Genomic DNA, 18,415 nt, shown 5'->3' with positions numbered 1-18,415 from the left:
GTATTTAAATGCTCAAAGTGAGAACTAACACTGCAACATCTTTTACTGTTTAAGTTTGAACACGATTACCCCCTACTTTGTTACTATTGTGAGCTTTAAAAACTACCACCAGTTCAGTTAAGACTGCAAAAAATTCACCACTGTACCTCTTTTCATTTATAACTCACTTCTTCAATTCGACACTCAGATTTATGGCATGGTGTTATAGCAGCAAGTAGTAGGCACAAGGCAACTAGATATTACACGGATGACACAGATCCAACTGGTGCAATGATGGTACTTACAATAGCAATCCTTTATTTGGGTCAAAACCAGACAGACCAATACATCATCTTTCGAAAATCAGCGAAGGTGTCGTCACAACAGCCTAACCAGGCTGCCACTATGAGTCTTCTGCCAGCAAGGCATCATCATCATCCTGTCCCAGAGACGATTCTGGAGTCTCCTTGAAGACAGCAGCATAGCTGTGACGCAGTGTGGCAATGTATGACGTCAGGTTCCTGTTGCTGGCTTCCACTCGATTCAGCCTCTCCTGAAGCTCGGCAATGCGGCCACAGAGCTGCTCCTTCTCCCTGTCCATGTGACTGACTGGATGCCTCAGGCGATCGCCGCTTTTCGAGGCAATCCCATCTTCCATGCCACACTGAGCTTCACCCGGCCACTGCATCGGGTTTGCTGCAGAGTTTTGCTTTGAAGAAACACCTCCCCTGCTACCATCAACACCTAGCTTCCACAAATCCCTTCCAAGTTTGTGCACATGTGCGACTAGCTGCCTGCATTCTGGATCTCTGCTCCGGCCGAGAGCCTTGGCAAGGTCTTGCAGCCGGCGAACCATGCTGTGATGATCGAGACAGCCAGCCTCGCCACGGAGTACGCCTTCACCTTCTTGAGACTGATCTACCTTGCCACAATCCACTTGCGATTCACAGAGCCGGCCACTCGGAGCCCTGGTGGCAGGTTCCAACTCGGTCAAGCGCCTCTGCACGGCATCCAGGGTATCTTGCAGGTGCTCTCCCACCACGTTGTCCACCAAAGCTTGCAACTGGTCGCGCTGCCTCCGCACCTGCCCCAGCTCCTTCTCCCTCTGGTTGAGCAGGAGTGACGTGTTCTTTAGCGCCCTTTCGCACTCAGCCATCCTTTGCGTCGTGCTCTTGAGACGCCCATGCAGGACACTCCTCTGGTGACACTGCTGCCGGTGCGATTCCTGCAGCGCGTCCAGGCAGCGCTCGTGCCGCGCCCGTTCCTGCTCACCACGCATCCTGTGGTAGTCCAGCTCTCTTTGCAGGTACGACACACGCTCTTCCATTTCTCTGAGATTTGCGTTCAGGTGTTCGACCAAGTCTTGTTTAGAAGACGAAGAGAGCTGCTGCTCCATTCGCGACAAGACTCCCGTCAGCTGCTCCCAAACACGAGGAACTATTTCAGAAGCAAAGCCTAGGGTGGCTGAAACATCCTTCCTTTCACCAAGGGAGGCCAGCGCTCTCCGTAGCTCTGCTGCTGTTGCTACGAAGTCAGCGCGGTGTTTCTCTGAATCCCGCTTGTGCTTCGCGCTTAACGCCGGGTCTTGCCCGGCAGTCACGGCCAATATCGCTCGCAGGGCTCGTACGTGGCCACAAGCGACATCAAGATCACGACGACTATCGGTCAGGACTTCATCCCGTTGTTGCAGCTCATGAGCTAGCTTCTCACACTCCGCCTCTAGCTGAGACACCACTTGCGAAAGTTTCTCGGCTTCGAGAGCACCCTGCAGTCCTACTACTTGCTTTTTCAGATGTTCCACATCCTCTCCAATAGGCATAGAGGTGACGTTATAGCTACTCTGGATGCGTTCCAGGGCGATGCCTCCTGGAGTGGCGCCCGAGAGCTTTTCAGTTCGCACCATGCGCCTAGGCAGCGTTTGGGCCCCGGACGGCGACGAGCTGCTCCACGACGGTGCTGCCGACTCACCGGAACAAGGCTGCTCCCTTCTGCTTGCGCTGGTGCCCCGGCTGGAATGTTCGTGCTGCCAAGCGGCTGGGTCCTCCTTGGCTGTGCGCGCCGGCGGCGGGATCCAAGGTTTTTTCTTGTAACAGGGGCCATTTTCAAATAGTGTGACCGGCATAGCTTGTCTTCCCTAGATTTCTGGACCGCACTGAGAATGTTAATGGTCAAAGTCAAAACTGCGCCTCGAAACGGGGCCACAACATTGCAGGCTTCGACGTTTGTCAGCACGCTTCGCATTCCACGCGCTGCTAGCGATTTCTCAGCAGCCACGGGCGCTGGTGGCTGAACTGAAGAGGTGGACTGACTTAGAAAAGAAAAACTTCGGTAGAAACTGCCTATCGTAAAACACAAAACCCCGCCAAACACGACTCCACGGCTACCAAAGCTACACCGTGGCAAAGGCGCACCGCCATCTTTGTGGTTTTCAAAACAAGTCGGTTGGCCGATAATGATGATGATGATAGGAACGTTTTTATGAAAAGTTTGGTTTCGGTTTCGTTTTCAATTATGTTCTCTCTCGTAACCGCAATATTTTTTTGCACTGATGTTTCCTCGTCAAGTAAAAGTAGTGTTGTGAAGAAAGCGATTTATAATTAGCTCGCCGGGTGAAAACGTTTTGCAGGACCAGATTCGTCGACACAAAAATGTAAAATTGTTCTCGCCCACCAGAATATGCATTGTCCATATGTGCGTTGTCCTTTAAAAGCAAGTTCCAGCTGAGTCAGAGTCAAATCACAACGATAATTTTTCTTCGTGCATAAGAAATTAAAAGGGAAATTGCAACAAAATGTGTCTCTGCTCGCAAAGGCAGCGCCTCAATCAATAGCGTTACTGCGTGGACGTACATGCTCCCAATTATTGCTTTCTGATCAATAGAGGAGAGCGAGACTGTTGCAATTCGAAAATACCTGTCAACCAACCATTGCGCGATAACACCAGAAAAAAAAAGATATTGATAGAACAAGTGGCTTTTAAAAGAGGCAATAAGCCGATTCTGATGTTCATCGCATCGAAGAAGTTCCGCACGTAAGTCGCACGGCGAACGCAGCCGAGGTCGATCGTGCTGCAAATTTGAGGTTTACTGCTGTTACAGGAGTACTTGTTCACTGATAAAGGCTTATACGTTCGTCGTACAATACAAGCAAAGCAAAGCGCGACGTGGGCGAACAGGAGGTTCGTACCTGAAGTTCCACAGGACGTCGTCCCACGTGAAGCTGAGTACGCAGAAGGGCAGAGAAAACAAAAGCAGCAGTACCATCTTCTCAACTGTTGTCAGAACTAGGACAGCTGCACAGGCTAGGAGCACCAGGGCCAGGCAGAGAGTGAGGTACTGGAAAAAAGCAGGCCAAAGGGGAGTTCTACTCACCATTTCAGATATGTCGCTATTGAGAGCAACAACGTTGATGGCTTGTAATGACTTGCTTGCTCATAGAATAAGCTAAGTTATCCTACGCGGGAAACCCAAGAGCCTAAACTGAGCTCACACCTCAAACATCACATAATAGTAATATGCAGCGACGCACCATGCCCAATGCCGTACAAAGGAAAGACTATAGCTTACAAGGGCACGTATTTAGCGCCCAAATCTTACATCTGCAAACACAAGGCAAAGTGTGTTAGCCTTAATTAAATAAAAACAAACAAACAAACAGCCTCCTATAACCCCAAGCACATCCATCCAGGGAGGTCGAGAGGCTCTACGTACTTGCAAGAACGTATATATCGTTCGAAATGACCACCGAAGCTCACTGAAATGTTGATATTTATGCAAGTGCATCACTCTCGCGTTACTCGGCTTGGCTGGAAAAAAGCGCGGCGTCCACTAATCGCTGTGACCAGACCGAATAGTCGACAGGTACAGCCGGTAAAAGGCTTGTCTATAACACAGCGTTCGTACTCTCAGCCCTATCCTGCCCCGCCGGAGCGGGATTTGAATAAAACGACTGCGGAATTCTGAAGTCTTAGCCCTTCGCTTTTGCCTCCGACATGTTTGGAACGAGTATGTTTCGGCAGTTTTCGGGTATAGCTGGTTGAAGTTGAAATCGGTGTTATAGACAAGCGTTTTACCGGCTGTACATTGGCAGGTACATTGGATCGAGGCAAAATCTGTGTATATATACAGTGTGTTGCGACGATAACTGGAACACTTTAAAATTTTTTCCTGAGCGATCCGCCGCTCTGTTCACGCTCAAACTTCACACAAAGGTCGCATTTTGTGGTCTATTTTGTTTGACACCGGGAACAACAACGGTAGTTACCTGTTTATTCTGAAAATAAATAAAAACGATTTTCGCCTATGGGAAAATATGGCGGCGATTTGGACGTGCGAGCCCGAAAACCGGGTTTTCTGATCGTCTGTTAGCTCATTTCTAGGTGCATTTTCTGATCGTCTGCTGCCCCATTTGGCTCCGTACGTGAATCCCAAACATGCGTTTCACTCTGCAGGTGGTTCCGTCGTTCCAACATCAACTTGCGCTGGCTCGCACGTCCAAATCAGCGGCCATTTTCCCATAGGCGAAAATCGTTTTTATTTATTTTCAGAATAAACAGGTAAGTACCGTTGTTGTTCCCGGTGTCAAACAAAATAGACCACAAAATGCGACCTTTGTGTGAAGTTTGAGCGCGAACAGAGCGGCGGATCGCTCAGGAAAAATTTTTAAAGTGTTCCAGTTATCGTCGCAACACCCTGTATAACCGGCAGCCCTTAGTTAGGAACACCCCTTGGTTCTGTCTTTACAATAGTAAGCGAAAAAGTGGCAGCCAAACACGACGCGTTTCAAACTGCGCAGTAGGGCACCGGATCGTGCGGGATGAAAGCAAGCAAGCAAGCAAAAAAAAAAAAAAAAAAAAGAGCAGAACTCCCGCTCGCGTTGTTCCAGGCAGGGGGCGCGCGAGCACTGCGAAGGCGGGAAAAATCTGAATTGCATTGGACACACCTCCGTTCAATTCATCAAGAGGGGAGTGAGACAGAGAGGGCGGTGATGGGCGTGGTGGGCGGTAGCAGTGAGCGAATAACAGCACCACAGCTTAATTATATCGAATCACTGCTCTGCACTTCCGACAGCTTTCACGTTGAGCGGAACGGTTTTATTTCTTCGAAGCCCCTGTTTGGGCCCGTAACACCGTAACGCCGTGAGGCTCTACTTGGGTCCGTTATCTCGCTGCGCCACCTGATTCCGGCAGTCGTTAGGCATCGTGACAGTGAACGAGCTACGATGACAAGGCGAGCCCCTTAAGTGCTCTGCACTCAGGAGCACGGAAACGAACGTTGGTAATACGAATAAAAATAGCGAAAACGGACCAACTCTGCGCTACGCCTTGCAACTGCGGAAAACTACATAGTTGACGATGTAAAGGCACTTAATCCCTATTACGGTTTAACGTTACATCATTTGTCAAAGAAACAAAAGTAGGCTTGAAAACAAAAAATTAACCTAACGCCCTTGGCTGCTGATAGTCAAATCTGGCTGTAAAGAACTCACACTTTATAGACAAGCAGAACGCCACGCATTAGTATTCTCTGAATTTCTGCAGATTTTACCTGTATTGCCATTGAACCGTAGGGCTTCTGGTAGGCCAGTATTTCCCTAATGTGGATTTATATGGGTACAATCGAATTCCAATCTGGACTTTGATGGATACAATCATATTCCATTTCCAATACACCGTGCCAAAAAGTCTAGATTTCTTTTCTGCAGATAACACATGCCTCATAATTTTGGGTATACTTCCCCACAGATATCTCCGTTTTCAAACAGTTTTCTGTAGCCACAAAAATAAAAGCTTCTTTCTTGAAGTTATAGTACAGATTTTCATTTTTGGTATTGCATTTCTCGGATCTGTGCATCTCTAACTTTTACTACTCATTCTTTTTTCCTGCATTAATTCATTCGTTTCCGTCTGCCTTGCCACGTTTTGCTGCTGTTGTATTGACTGCCTTTGTTTCTTCTTTGTTCCTTACATATTCCCACGTTAACCTTGTAGTCACTATTTGCCACTGCGCGTTCACGCTTTTCATGTAGAGGTTCTTAAACACTTCAGCTGTCCACTTACGTGGGCCTCTCCTCAAAACATAATTTACTCTAAGCTCGATCTTCACACGACGCCCCGGCTATCCATGCTTCCCTTCGCTGCTTCGCCAGCAGTTGTTTTGCCATGCACGCTTGAAGCCAAACGCCCTGCCGTTCTCGGGTTCACTCTGCAGCTCGTCTCTGTAAAGCTGGCTTTTCCGAGCACAAAACGTATTGCGCGAAGCCTACTTATAAAAAAACTTGTATACTGACGCTTTCGTTAGAATCAGTACAGTGGCTTAAACTGTACAAATTTCAATCGGGTCAGCAAAAGCATACATGCGTGGATACAGTCCGAGCGAAACACCACACACGCACAGGCACGCACGCACAAAGAGCCAGGTGAACTGCGTACTATACACACCTCAGGCAGGTTCACAAAGTTTTCTCGCATACACGTTGTGTTTGCTACCACCGTGAGATTGGCTTCGTCGAGGTACCAACACGAGGCCACGTCGTCGGATATCGGCTTGATCTGCAACGAAGCCGGATCAAGTGTTCAGGCCGACACGTCCTCCCTCCGATGCGTTGCGAAGCCCAACACAACGAACGCAATTCTTTAGGCAATGATCTCTGATTTGAAATAAAATTTGGCGTGAACAGCCTTTTCCCGCTGGCTGCGAGGAAAAATAGAATGCAAATGTTGGACGCGCATTTAGAACCCGTGGTTCCACTTGCAGCATTCTGTTTCACGGTGTGTTGTATTTTACTCCTGGGGTTACTCGTAATCGGGCCATTCAGTTGACATGATGGCTGTTGTTGTAGGATTGCATGGTTCGAGTCCTCGATTGTTTGGGGTAGGTTTTACCATACCACGAACAAAACAAAAAGAATTGCTCCCGCACACCGCCGATTCCCCGAGAGCCCTGAGAGATCAAGAGGCGTTGTACTCACCGCCGATGCCATGCAGCAGACGTACACAATGATTAAAATTACAATTGAAATAACTTGACTATGCAATCTGTTCCCCGTAAGCTTCTCGGAAATCTTGTAACATTTGGAAGGAATCACAGCTGTGAAGATCTGAAAGGAAAGTTTCAGTCAAGTGTATCATGTATAAGTCCAAGAGACACATTCGGCCAAAGCTAAAATGTGTCGATATGGTTGATTGATTGATTGATTGATTGATTGATTGATTGATTGATTGATTGATTGATTGATTGATTGATTGATTGATTGATTGATTGATTGATTGATTGATTGATTGATTGATTGATTGCGGGGTTTAATGCGCCGAGCCCCTTCACCTGGGCTATGAGGCACACGCCGTAGTGGAGGGCTCCGCATTAATTTTCACCAACCTCGACACACGGGCGTTTTCGCTTTTCGCCTACACCAGAAAAGCGGGCGCCGCGGCCGGGAATCAAACTCGCGGCCTTCGGCGCTCAGCAGAACAATGCCATAGCCACAGGGCCACAGCGGCGGGTAAATGTGTTCGATGTTCCCCATGATATTATCCCCGCTCACATCTCATTTGACCCGCGCCAGCTACAATAACAACATGCTGTCGTGGGCGCGCAGTTCCAAGCAGGTTGTAGTGGAAATGGCGCTCGAAAAGGTGCGCCGACGGTCGCCATCTTGCCGTGGGCAGAAAACTCATACCGTAGTAGCAGACGCATTGCACCCGTCGCATCATGTACTTGTTTTTGCGGCGGGTTACGTTATATTTTTGCTTCCGTTCTTTTTTATTTTGTTTTGTTTTGTTTTGCAAGTTGATTCTCTCATGCGGCTAGCTTCAAGCGCACCGAGCTTTTCTTGCGCGCTTTCATTTCGACGCACGTGGTTTCGGTTATGCTCCCCTCTTCGTGTTTCTAGTTAAGCGCTACGCACGTCTCTTGTGCGTGCGCCGGTGGCCGCACACATCTGCTAATTATTTACATTCTTGGGCGCAAACAACTAAAATAAATAGAAGACACAATGACATTTTTTTTCTGCCCCATGTGTCGTTCTTCCGAGTTCTCTCTTGCCAAAGGGCAGAACTCGCGTTCCTTCGATCGTCGTTCGCAGATGGATGCTCCAAAGGTGTAGAAAGCAGAAATGCACTGCTTGTGCGTCGTGTTCGGCTGCACTAATCGCGCGACGAAGACGTTGGGGATCACCTTTCATATGTAAGTACTGAGGGTCTCTGTTTGTTTTGGGTCTCGAGGGCATTAATTATAACGTTATAAGTGCACACTTGCCCGCCATTTGTGCGTGATGTAAAGGGGAAATTCGCCGTAGCACCTGCCGTCCGCTTACTGAGCATACTGTAAGCGCTTGTTTACTCAGATATGCGAATGTTTTCGCTCGCAGTTGTGGTGGTCCTGTAGTTGCTTGACTGCGCGTAATCAGGTTTGTAAATATGTGGGCCGCAAATTGTTTTTCCGCGCTAATTTAAATACAGAGTATTCCTCAGACAGTTACCGTCAGAAATCAAGGCACTCTTGTTTAATATATTTCATTTGCATCCGGCCCTACATGAATACTGTGACGTTCTCGTTAGCGCTGTTTCGTAGAAGTCTTTGATGCTCCACAATGCTCTTCCGCGTTCTTCGACCGCGTGATTTTCTTATCAATAGCACGCTGCTCGCGTACGAACGTGCGCCGTCAACGAGGTTGTGAATATGATTGAGTAACCTCCTGCGCGTAGTTTTCTTATCAATAGCACGCTACTATCATGCGAACATGCGCGGTTATCTAGTCATGCATTCAATTAAGTAACCTTCTGGATTTGAAAAATAAAGAAAATCAATGCGAGTGAGACATGTACGTGTGATGATCATGCTTTCTGTAAAGTGCGCACTAACTAAAAAAAACTGCTTTAATGAGTTTCAGTGTGTGCCTAATCCATTTTGCAAAATACGATTAAAAAGCTGAAAATAGACCCGCCGCGGTGGCTCAGTGGCTAAGGCATTGTGCTGCTCATTCCTAGAACACGAATTCGATTCCAGGCCGCGGCAGCGGCTTTTCTGCTGAAGGCAAAAAGCGAAAACGCTTTCGGCGAGATTTCGAGATTTCGGCGCGTGTTAAAAATCCCCAGGTGGTCAAAATTAATCCGGAGCCCTCCACTACGGCGCGCCTCATCGCCTGCGTTGCGTCGGCGAGTTAAACCCCACAATCAAGATTTCGAGATTTCGGCGCACGTTAAAAATCCCCAGGTGGTCAAAATGAATCCGGAGCCCTCCACTACGGCGCGCCTCATCGCCTGCGTTGCGTCGGCGAGTTAAACCCTACAATCAATCAATCAATCAATCAATCAATCAATCAATCAATCAATCAATCAATCAATCAATCAATCAATCAATCAATCAATCAATCAATCAATCAATCAATCAATCAATCAATAAATCAATCAATCAATCAAAAGCTCGAGCTTAATTTGGTCTTCTTCGGCAACGGCAAAACTGGGCATGTCTTTTAAACCAGAAAACGTGCATGTGCAGTACATATAAAGATTGCAATATCCTGATGCATATGATTCCTTGCAGTACTGCCTAAAAACCATTCGAATTGCTAAACTATGTCTACAGAGCTTGCTTGGGTGTGAGAGCTGCGTTATTACTCATTAATCATTAATGAATAAGCATTCATTATTCCAGGCATGCCGCTAAAAGAAACAAGCGTCAAATAATCGCGCTGTCGCGTGTCCTGCACTTTCAGCGTGAAATCACGGCCAACAGTAACCTTATAATGCTGCATCTCTCGCCATGGCGTGCAACATGAGGCAATTTTAATGTTAAGGGGGGCGGCCTATAGCCTTAGATATACAGAATAAACGTTTATTGAAATAAAAGAAGGGGGCAAGCGTTACGCGTTTTCCCGTGGTGACAGCTCTGTTCCCCACCATAAGATATACACACGCGAACTCGCTGCTTGAACCATATCTTACGTCAATACCTTCCGCGTAAGGTAAAATTCAGGCTGCCCTCAAATATCGCAATCGATAAACCAGCTTACCCATCGTTTTCTCCCTTGTAAAGCCAAAAAAAAACACGACCTCACTTCAACGTCCCTGCCGGCCTTTTCTGCCCACGGCAATATGGCCGCCGACCGGTTCGCCCGGCTTCACCTCCTCGCGTTGCCGCTATGGGCGGCCTCCACTCCAGGAATTTTATACAACCTCCTCGAGTTCACTATGGTTTGGCCCAATTTTTCTGCTGCGAATTTTTAAAGGCGTAATTTGTGAATCGCTCTCAATGCGGTGCCACTCGCGGTTGAAATTATTTTGAAGTGCACGCAAAAATTGTCACCTGGCTCGTATACAACGCGTACAAAATGCGGCCCGTGACACGGCTCGCCTTATAAGCTGGAAGGGTGTTCGGTCAACGTCGCAACGAGCAGATTTAGTAATTTTGCGCCATTTTTGCACTGTGCGGTAGCCAAGGCCCACTAATCTCGAAACATTACTCGTAACTTACACTGGTCTTACAAGGCGTTGCTCAGCCGAGCCGAAGGACGCAGGTTCGATCCCGGCAACGGCGGCAGCTTTTCAAATGTAGGCGAAAAGTGTTGAGATTTAGGTGAAAAGTCCCCGGATGGCCTAAATCAATCCCTAGCCTTCCACTATGGCGTACCCTATAGCCAAGGGGTAGCTTCGGCACGTTAAAGCGCCAATATTTGAACCCACACTGGAAGATTGGTTAAGATGGGCCGAAAACAAGAACGTCGCCTCGCCGTTTTTTCGCCGCTCATGTTCATGATTAGCAGCGCTATTACTGCCGCGTATATTTTTCGTATGTCACGTTACGGTTGGCACTGCCCTGTTAGGGTCATCACCATCATCGTCAACAGCCTACTTAGGTGCGCTGCAGGACTAAGCCCTCTCCCATCGACCTCCAACGGCTCCTGTCCTGCCCTGCGGCAGTCCATTGTCTGCTCCGAATTTCTCTGTTTCGCCTCTCCATCGCGCCTTCCCCTTGATTCCAGATCCGTCTCTCGGTGTCCACCCCGGTGGTCCACCCGTTGTCGTTTCGTATCAGTATACATGGCCAGCCCAAGTCAATTTCTTTTTCTTTATTTAAACTGTGATATCGCCCACTCGAGTTTGCACTCTGATCCAGGTACAACTCGAGTTCCTGATCCAGAACCTCGTTTCCTGTCCCTTATTGACGATCGCGCGGGAAAGTCGCTCGGCCATGTCGCATGTGTCGCATCGCTTGGCAAGCTGTCTAACACGCGCAACTAAACAAAGAAAATAATTTGCTATGGTAACGGCTGATGGTCGAAGTCCCACCAAAAATTCTAGAACTGCAAAAGATTTTTCCGCGATTTGTACAAAACAAAATTCCAACATCGAACTGCCTGAACGAATATGTGCATATACGGTTCTGTCTCCGCCGCATGAGCGCGCGCGCACAGGTAAAAACAAAAAACAAAAAAACAAAAAAAAAACAACGTTGGCTCCATTTCATGCAAACTTATTTCATTCTCGCAAAAAAATAAATCGAAAGCCAAGAACAATATTAGTTTTTGCTTGCTACAAAATTGACCTGTCGCTGTTTTCAAGTCTCGGCAGTGCCTAGGTGCTACCTGTTCTTCGTACCGATAGGCTTAAACACATGCCCACAGAATTTCGGGCCCTCAAAATGACATCGTTATGGCGTTACTATGCTAATGTTCCTTTCTCACTTTTAATATTGGGCTGAATGCCTCATAGACCCCACTGAAAGCATGCGGCAGGCTTTGCGAAGACAAAAAGTTTTGCCTTGCCACTGCTTCCAAGGTAATAACATTCGTGCATCGTTTTGTTAATAAGTGAAAGCTGGGTTCTTACCTCTAGATGCAGGCACAAGATGATACATATGACCATTATAATAAGAGCGATTCCTCCTATTTGGATGAATACCCGAATCCACGACCTGCGAAAGGGAACCGTGAATTTTTTACATGACATGGAAAAAATTCCTCGTTTCTCGTCAGACTAAAGACACGGATGGCCTGACGGCGGTCCTCAGCCCCCTACACACGGGGCTGAGAGCCAGCGCCGCCAATGTACTACAGGGTCGCACATCTTTCGGTGCGACCCCGTGAAGGCATTTCCTGGAATTTACAGCGCAAAAGACAAAGACGATCCCTTAAGGTCTATTACCGAAGGGCTACTTAAAGGGACTCTGCAACACTTCTTCCAGCTTATTTATATATACCAAAAGCTTTCAGAACGTTGCCAACAAGTGCACCGAGTACTTATAAACAGCGGCGGTAGGGGGGGGGGGGGGGGTACCTCAGGCAAAAATTACAACTCTACGCTGATCAGATGAAGCTTTTTCTCTCTTTCCCGGTCAGAACTGTTTGCGCGCTCGAATGACGTCATTCGAACGATGCCGCGGCTGTTGGCCGGCTTCCTTCCTGTCGCAGCAATGCACGCATTCGATTGCCACTTTAAAGGAAATCGCCACAAAAGCAAAACAGAAGCGGGAAGGCGTATCTGCTGCGACAGGCAAAGCACGCACTGCCACTCCGTGTTGGCGACTTCATAGCCATAACTAGCTATAACTAAAGCTGTAGGGAGGGGCGAGGAGCGCTCCCGCTCAAGCTGCGGCTCTAGACACGTGCGAGCGTACTCGTGACAGAGAACGCCCGTAATTATGCAGGCGAGGAAGAAGAAGCACACGGCGCGGGGCACTTCACTACCAGCGAGGCACCCACCGTTGCTGCCTTTGAAAAGGCAAATGAAACGAATGTCGCATCGCCCTTTGCGTGTATATGGCGCGAATGTGAAAATTTTGCAAATAAATTCCGAATAAACGCCGCGCAAATGTCACCAAAACCCTACGCATCATGTCGCGCGATCGTCCCAGATTTTCTGTTTTCCCTTCGCAAGTTGGCCCTCAAAGCTGGGCCATAAATTGGATGTCTTTACTTTCCATTGCATTTTATTATTTCACTAGGAGTATAAAGGCAGGGGCTAATTGCTCGTTTTGTTATTGTCTGGTCGAAATGTGATCATTAAAACAGTCAGTAACGTGACAAGAGTGAAGGAGAGCGGACACTTCTGCAGCGGACACTTACAGATCCAGGATGATCATGTGTATGATAAATATGAACACCAACACCACTTCTGCGCACACGATGTACACGCCGAGCATGGGGTCCGGTTCCTTCATGTACTGCAAAGACAAAGGAAAGCGAGCGAGAAAAGCGCTATTTGAGGAGTGGTTGTAGCAAAAAGAAAGCCACAAAGAAGCGATCTGGGCGACACCAAGCCTAAATACATGAAAATGCATCACACATTATCGATTGATAGCAGCATTGCCAGTTCAGCTATCCTCCCTCAAAGTGACCGGGGGTTTTGGGGAGGAATAGGGACGTAGAACCAGCGAATACACGAGCATGCAGATAGAATTACAAGATGCTCTTGTTTCCGTCGCACTGCATTACGCATTTTTATTTACTTGAACGACTGCTTAGGAACGCTGAAGTAGAACAGCGGGTCTGTCCTTTACGCTGTACACGTCTGAAATCGAAGCCTCTATCCAGCTCTTTACCTAAAGCGCCTTATCCCGCAATGGCAGCGCTCTCTTTTCTTACATCCACGTTGTCGCTCATGATTTTCCGATGCACACATCCCGCTGAAACGCACAAAAATGGCTGCATTCAGAACCCCTTTTGCATCGGGTCAGAACCTGCGTTTAATATAATTGCCTAACCTTGGAAACGTTCCCGCGTGACATAGTGTTTTTTTATTGTTATTGGCAAGACAAACTGCGAATTGTTGTCGCAAAAGTTATTCGTGCGCGAGGGCAGTGTGCCTACACGCCTGCTTTAACGGGCGGATTGTTCAGCCTGCGCATTGTCACGCACAACTCCTACATGTTTCGTATTACCAGAGGCCAAGCCGGAAGGCATCGTCATATTCGCAGACGATTCGTCGCATGCATATATAACGGCGGAGGTCCATAAGCCGAGCCGGTGGCAAATAAAAAGCCGAGACTACGGCCAGATAGCGTTTATTATGTGAATTCAGTAAGAAATTGCTCCTGCAGTAAATAATTGCGAACTCAAAGGAAAGGAAAGCTACGGGATCCCTTCTGATACACCATTCGGGCGACAACCTCGCAGAGGCGGATCTGTGGCCAGGCTCTGGCCGGGGGAATGGCGTTGATTAAGGCGATGATGATACAACAACAACAACAACAACAACAACAACAACAACAACAACAACAACAACAATAATAATAATAATAATAATAATAATAATAATAATAATATTAATAATAATAATAATATAACAAAAGTAAGAAATCGCGTTCATTTACGCGACCAGGGAAAGCCGATAGGCCCTTGTGGGAACCCGAAAAATAATAATTCATAATATATATATATATATATATATATATATATATATATATATATATATATATATATATATATTACTAGTATTTTCGTTAGTATTTGAATTGCAATAGTACGAAGCAGACAACGTTGGTGAGTATGTCCACGAAAACTGAGTGAAAACGTGTGTAGCCACTGTGACTGCAGTGGAACTCCATGGCCAGGACAAAAATTCCATAATCTATTTATTCACCCTCGCACGCATGCAAACAAATAAGGCACAACGATATATCAAATGTGTCACGTATATACAGAACTCTCATAGCTTGAGATTTATCAAATGGAACTAATTTCCATCTGCTGTTTGTAATCGCTGGAACTGCATTGACGGTTAGAATCAACACACTTGGCAGATCTGCTATTTCGATAATTGGTTGGACTGACATGAAATAATATTAGCACGGCCGTAATTGATTCATTATAAGTACGTAAATATCGTCGTATGTGGGAATAAACTTTTATGCTCAACAAATGTTTTCCAATGCAAAACCACCTCCAAGGAGGCCCGGAGCCGCCGAGCATTACGGGCAGCATGATGCGGAACGACCCGCATGCACCACATTCTGGGGACTGTTTTTTGAAAGATCAAAAAAAAAAAAAAAAGCAAAGAGCTGGACGCCGCTTGCTTCCCATGTCTGGAAATGTGAAATAGAAGGGATTGTTTGCACGGCCATGCAGGGGGCACGCAGGAAAAATACAAGTTTGTTTTATTCGAAAGATTTCGTGTTTCATAGTGCCCCCAGCGCTTGCCCGGCAGCAAACGATGCCGTATTCACTGAGAAATTAATCAATTTAGGTTAAAATTTTGATTCTCCCGCCAAATAGTGTGTTTTTTCATGACATCTGCCACGAAGTCACAATGGCGGGTGTTCAAACGAACTTCCAGTACGTCATTAGGCTCGGCAGCCTTTCTTTCCGTGAGTCCTTCCAGATGGCGCTACCGTACGCAACCGGGAAAGAGTTGTGCAAAATTTTTGACCGGGAGGCCATCACAATCTCCTCAGTAGCTGAGACGCACCTTCGGGGCTCTGAGGAACCTCCGATACACAGCATTGGCATTGGACGCGTTGCAACCGGGAAGCTGACTGCAGGGGTGGAGGGGTGGGCGCGCTGTGGCCACACGGCGGTGCATGCGCGAGATTGGAAGGATCGTGCCGGGAACATCTATGGATCACCGGAAACATCTTTGGTAGGCCCAAGGTCATCGGTGTTGCATACTTAGCTGTCACCCAAGGGCCACCTGACGGCAACTGCAACATAGTGTTATCGATCAGATTTAGGGGAAATCCTTAAGGTGGGGTAAGTTTCTGTGAAGGAAAATTTGACATCCACGCCAATGCTGCATTGAGGTAGATGTCAAATTTTCCTTCACACATATTGCAATGCATGGGACGGGATGTGGCACGGTGGGGAGCCAACAAACAAATGCTGCTGGTGGGAGACTTCGACGGGCACATTCGGGCCATCGATGGGTTCCGGGACTGACTGAAGAGCTCTCTCTCGAGATAGCCAACCAGCGCGGCGACTGTGAAGGTAACTTTTACGTGGTGTGCTCGCAACAGTCGTAGCTGCATTGACTACGCACTGATATCGTCTTCACTGGCAACACACATCAGACAAGTCCACATCGATGAAGGCGGTATCTTTAGCCTGGGTAGTGACCACAATCGAACCAAGCTGTCATTCTCCTCATCGCCCCACCAAAAACGTGTGCGACAGCCTTGAAAACCTGCAAAGCGCTATCTGCCGGCACTTGCGCATACACGACAATTGCCAACGAATTCGAATCCAGCCCCATCCACGCAAGGAAGGCAACATACTCCGAGTTTGTCGATGAGCTGTCGATGAGTTTGTCGAAGAGAATGATGCGCAAGCATGAGGTTCGCACAGATTCTTGTGGGGGTCTTCAACGAAAGCAGTGGTGGGACAACGAAATCAAAGAGGCCGTTGAAAAGCGGCGTGCGGCAAACCGGGCACACAGGTATACGCAGTGAAAAATCTCACAGCCAGTGAATGCCTCCTTGCGAGGGAAGAGTACCTGCGCTGCAAACGAGCAATGCAACAGCTTGTCCAATGCAAAATCACAGAAAACGACCAAAGGCAACTGGAAGAGATCACTACAGCAGGCCACCGCAGCGCACGGAATTGTTTTTGACTTTTGTTTCTTCGCTCGACCGCAAATCACCACTGCCAACGCTCCGAGATGAAATGACGGGTGACGCGGTGCTTGAGCTTCGTCGGCACCTAACAACACATCTTGAGAGAATCTTTGAAAATACGACACCCAACCAACGTGACGTACAACACAGAGCCAGCCCTGTAGGAGAGCCGCCAAGCGAACACGACTCATACATGGTCGACTGCCAACGGAAGGTGACACCGCAGGCCTTAAAACGTGCTCTTACTCGCACTGAGGTGCACACGACAAGCGGACTCGATGGCATCCCTGCGGAACTGGTCAAGTGTCTGGGGGAAGTGGCGCAAGCCCACATTGCAGCAATCTTCACCGGCATAATCCATGGCGACCCCATCCCAGAGGCATGGCTACTGGGAAAACTGTCATTAATACCAAAGAAAGGCGGTGACAGCAGCCTTCTCAGGGATCACAGGCCACTCACAGTCACCAGTGAGCTGTATAGGCTTTTTGCCCAAGTGCTTAAGGCTTGGATGAGCGCATGGGCGGAGCAAAGTGGTCACTTGACAGAGCTGCAAAATGGATTCAGACGGGATTGTCGGGTTGAAGACAACCTGTTTGTGCTCTCCCAGTGCATAGAAATCGCAAAAAAGAATCCCGGGCCTTGGAAACATGCTTTATGGACGTCCCTAAGGCATATGACAACGTCCCACACGACCTTATGCTGCAACACATGAGCGAGCTGGCTATGCCATCCAAATGGATTGCCAATCGCACAGCTGGGCATATAACAAGTTCTGTTGCGGGAAATGAGTAGTGGGTCCCATGGCCATTCCCACCTTTTTTAATGCGATATATTGCTCTACGGCATAACAGGTAGGTTTAAAGGTACAACATTGCCCCAGTATCCTGCAGAAAGCCAAGAAGAGACCGGTACTGGGGTCCCCATATCCAACGCTTAAGATCGGGGGGTCTCCCAGGATGGAGCCCTGTGCCTCGGAGGTGTTGGATTCTGGCGTTTCTAAGACCTGAATAAGTCCACAACAGGTGTTCAACGTCAGCTTCTGGCGCAGGAGTCACACAGAAGGGCAGGTGTCCGCCTTTTTTCCTAATTTTATAGCTCATTTGAGCGAAGTGTGCGTTAGAAGTATTGCCAGTATATTTCTAACGAGGCAATCTTTCGCATGAACTAAACTTGTGTTTTGTCTGCATGGCCGGCAAATGCAAACGCAAATTAGGCCGGGCTTATAAGCTTGCCGAACGGGCTATTTGCGCTTAAATGCAATGCTTATCCAGTTTGCAGCAGTAAGAATGGTGGGTAAACAATGAAAATTACGAAAATAAAATACACATAAAATACCGAAGGGCACTGCTGTTGGTACCGGGCGCACTATGCTTGTTTTCGCTGCAAAGCAGTCCGCCGCTTTGGAGTTGTCTTACACGACACTGGCCAATTGGCGTAAGCGACGTTGTCTTACGTGACCCTGTTTGTCGAGCATACTCCGTGTTTCACGAAATGATTACTTTCTACCATAACAAAAAAAGCCAGGAGCAAATACGGTCACAAACAAGGCAACGGCGGACTACGTTCCGCGGGTAACTATGGTAGCGCCATCTGGGAGGACTGACGGTAAGCAATGTTAAGGCAAGAGAAGACAGGCAGCGGGGTACAGTGTCATGGATGAACGCAACGGGGTTCTCAGCTTTAATCATAGGCGTTCGCACAGGGGGGGCAGGGGGGGGCGGCCACCCCCCCCTAATCATCTGAAGGGGGCGCCAAATTTGCCCCATGCCTTGCCGATGTAACACATGAAAGTAAAATTTCTGCTCAGAAATATTTTGTGTGTTGCAATTCCATCACATTGAAATAAAATTTATAACCATCCCTCTTTGCACTGCGTTCGCACCGCAGGCCTTC

The 18,415-nt window shown here is 47.8% G+C and overlaps 2 protein-coding genes across 6 annotated transcripts in view; both read right to left on the bottom strand.

The window, feature by feature from the left end:
• The window catches only part of LOC144170851 (adenylate cyclase type 5-like), a 464,552-nt gene that overhangs the window by 39,772 nt on the left and 406,365 nt on the right, over positions 1-18,415 (bottom strand). For all 5 annotated transcript variants that reach the window (XM_077700872.1, XM_077700874.1, XM_077700871.1 and 2 more), the window contains 5 exons: positions 13,041-13,138; positions 11,806-11,890; positions 6,948-7,076; positions 6,418-6,528; positions 3,165-3,313 (listed from right to left, as the gene is read on the bottom strand). In XM_077700872.1, the coding sequence (XP_077556998.1) occupies positions 3,165-3,313; positions 6,418-6,528; positions 6,948-7,076; positions 11,806-11,890; positions 13,041-13,138 (572 nt within the window). The remainder of the gene's footprint in view (positions 1-3,164; positions 3,314-6,417; positions 6,529-6,947; positions 7,077-11,805; positions 11,891-13,040; positions 13,139-18,415) is intronic.
• On the bottom strand, positions 272-2,420 carry LOC144170852 (uncharacterized). Its single transcript, XM_077700877.1, has one exon. It carries the CDS (start codon positions 2,099-2,101, stop codon positions 383-385), a length of 1,719 nt encoding a protein of 572 aa, XP_077557003.1. The 5' UTR covers positions 2,102-2,420; the 3' UTR covers positions 272-382.

This window comes from Haemaphysalis longicornis, unplaced genomic scaffold, assembly GCF_048455015.1.
Source record: "Haemaphysalis longicornis isolate Haplotype H1 unplaced genomic scaffold, Haemaphysalis longicornis Haplotype H1 scaffold_2, whole genome shotgun sequence".
Taxonomy (NCBI): Eukaryota; Metazoa; Arthropoda; class Arachnida; order Ixodida; family Ixodidae; genus Haemaphysalis; species Haemaphysalis longicornis.
Note: the sequence above shows the minus strand (reverse complement) of the source record. Positions and strands in the feature narration are given on the sequence as shown.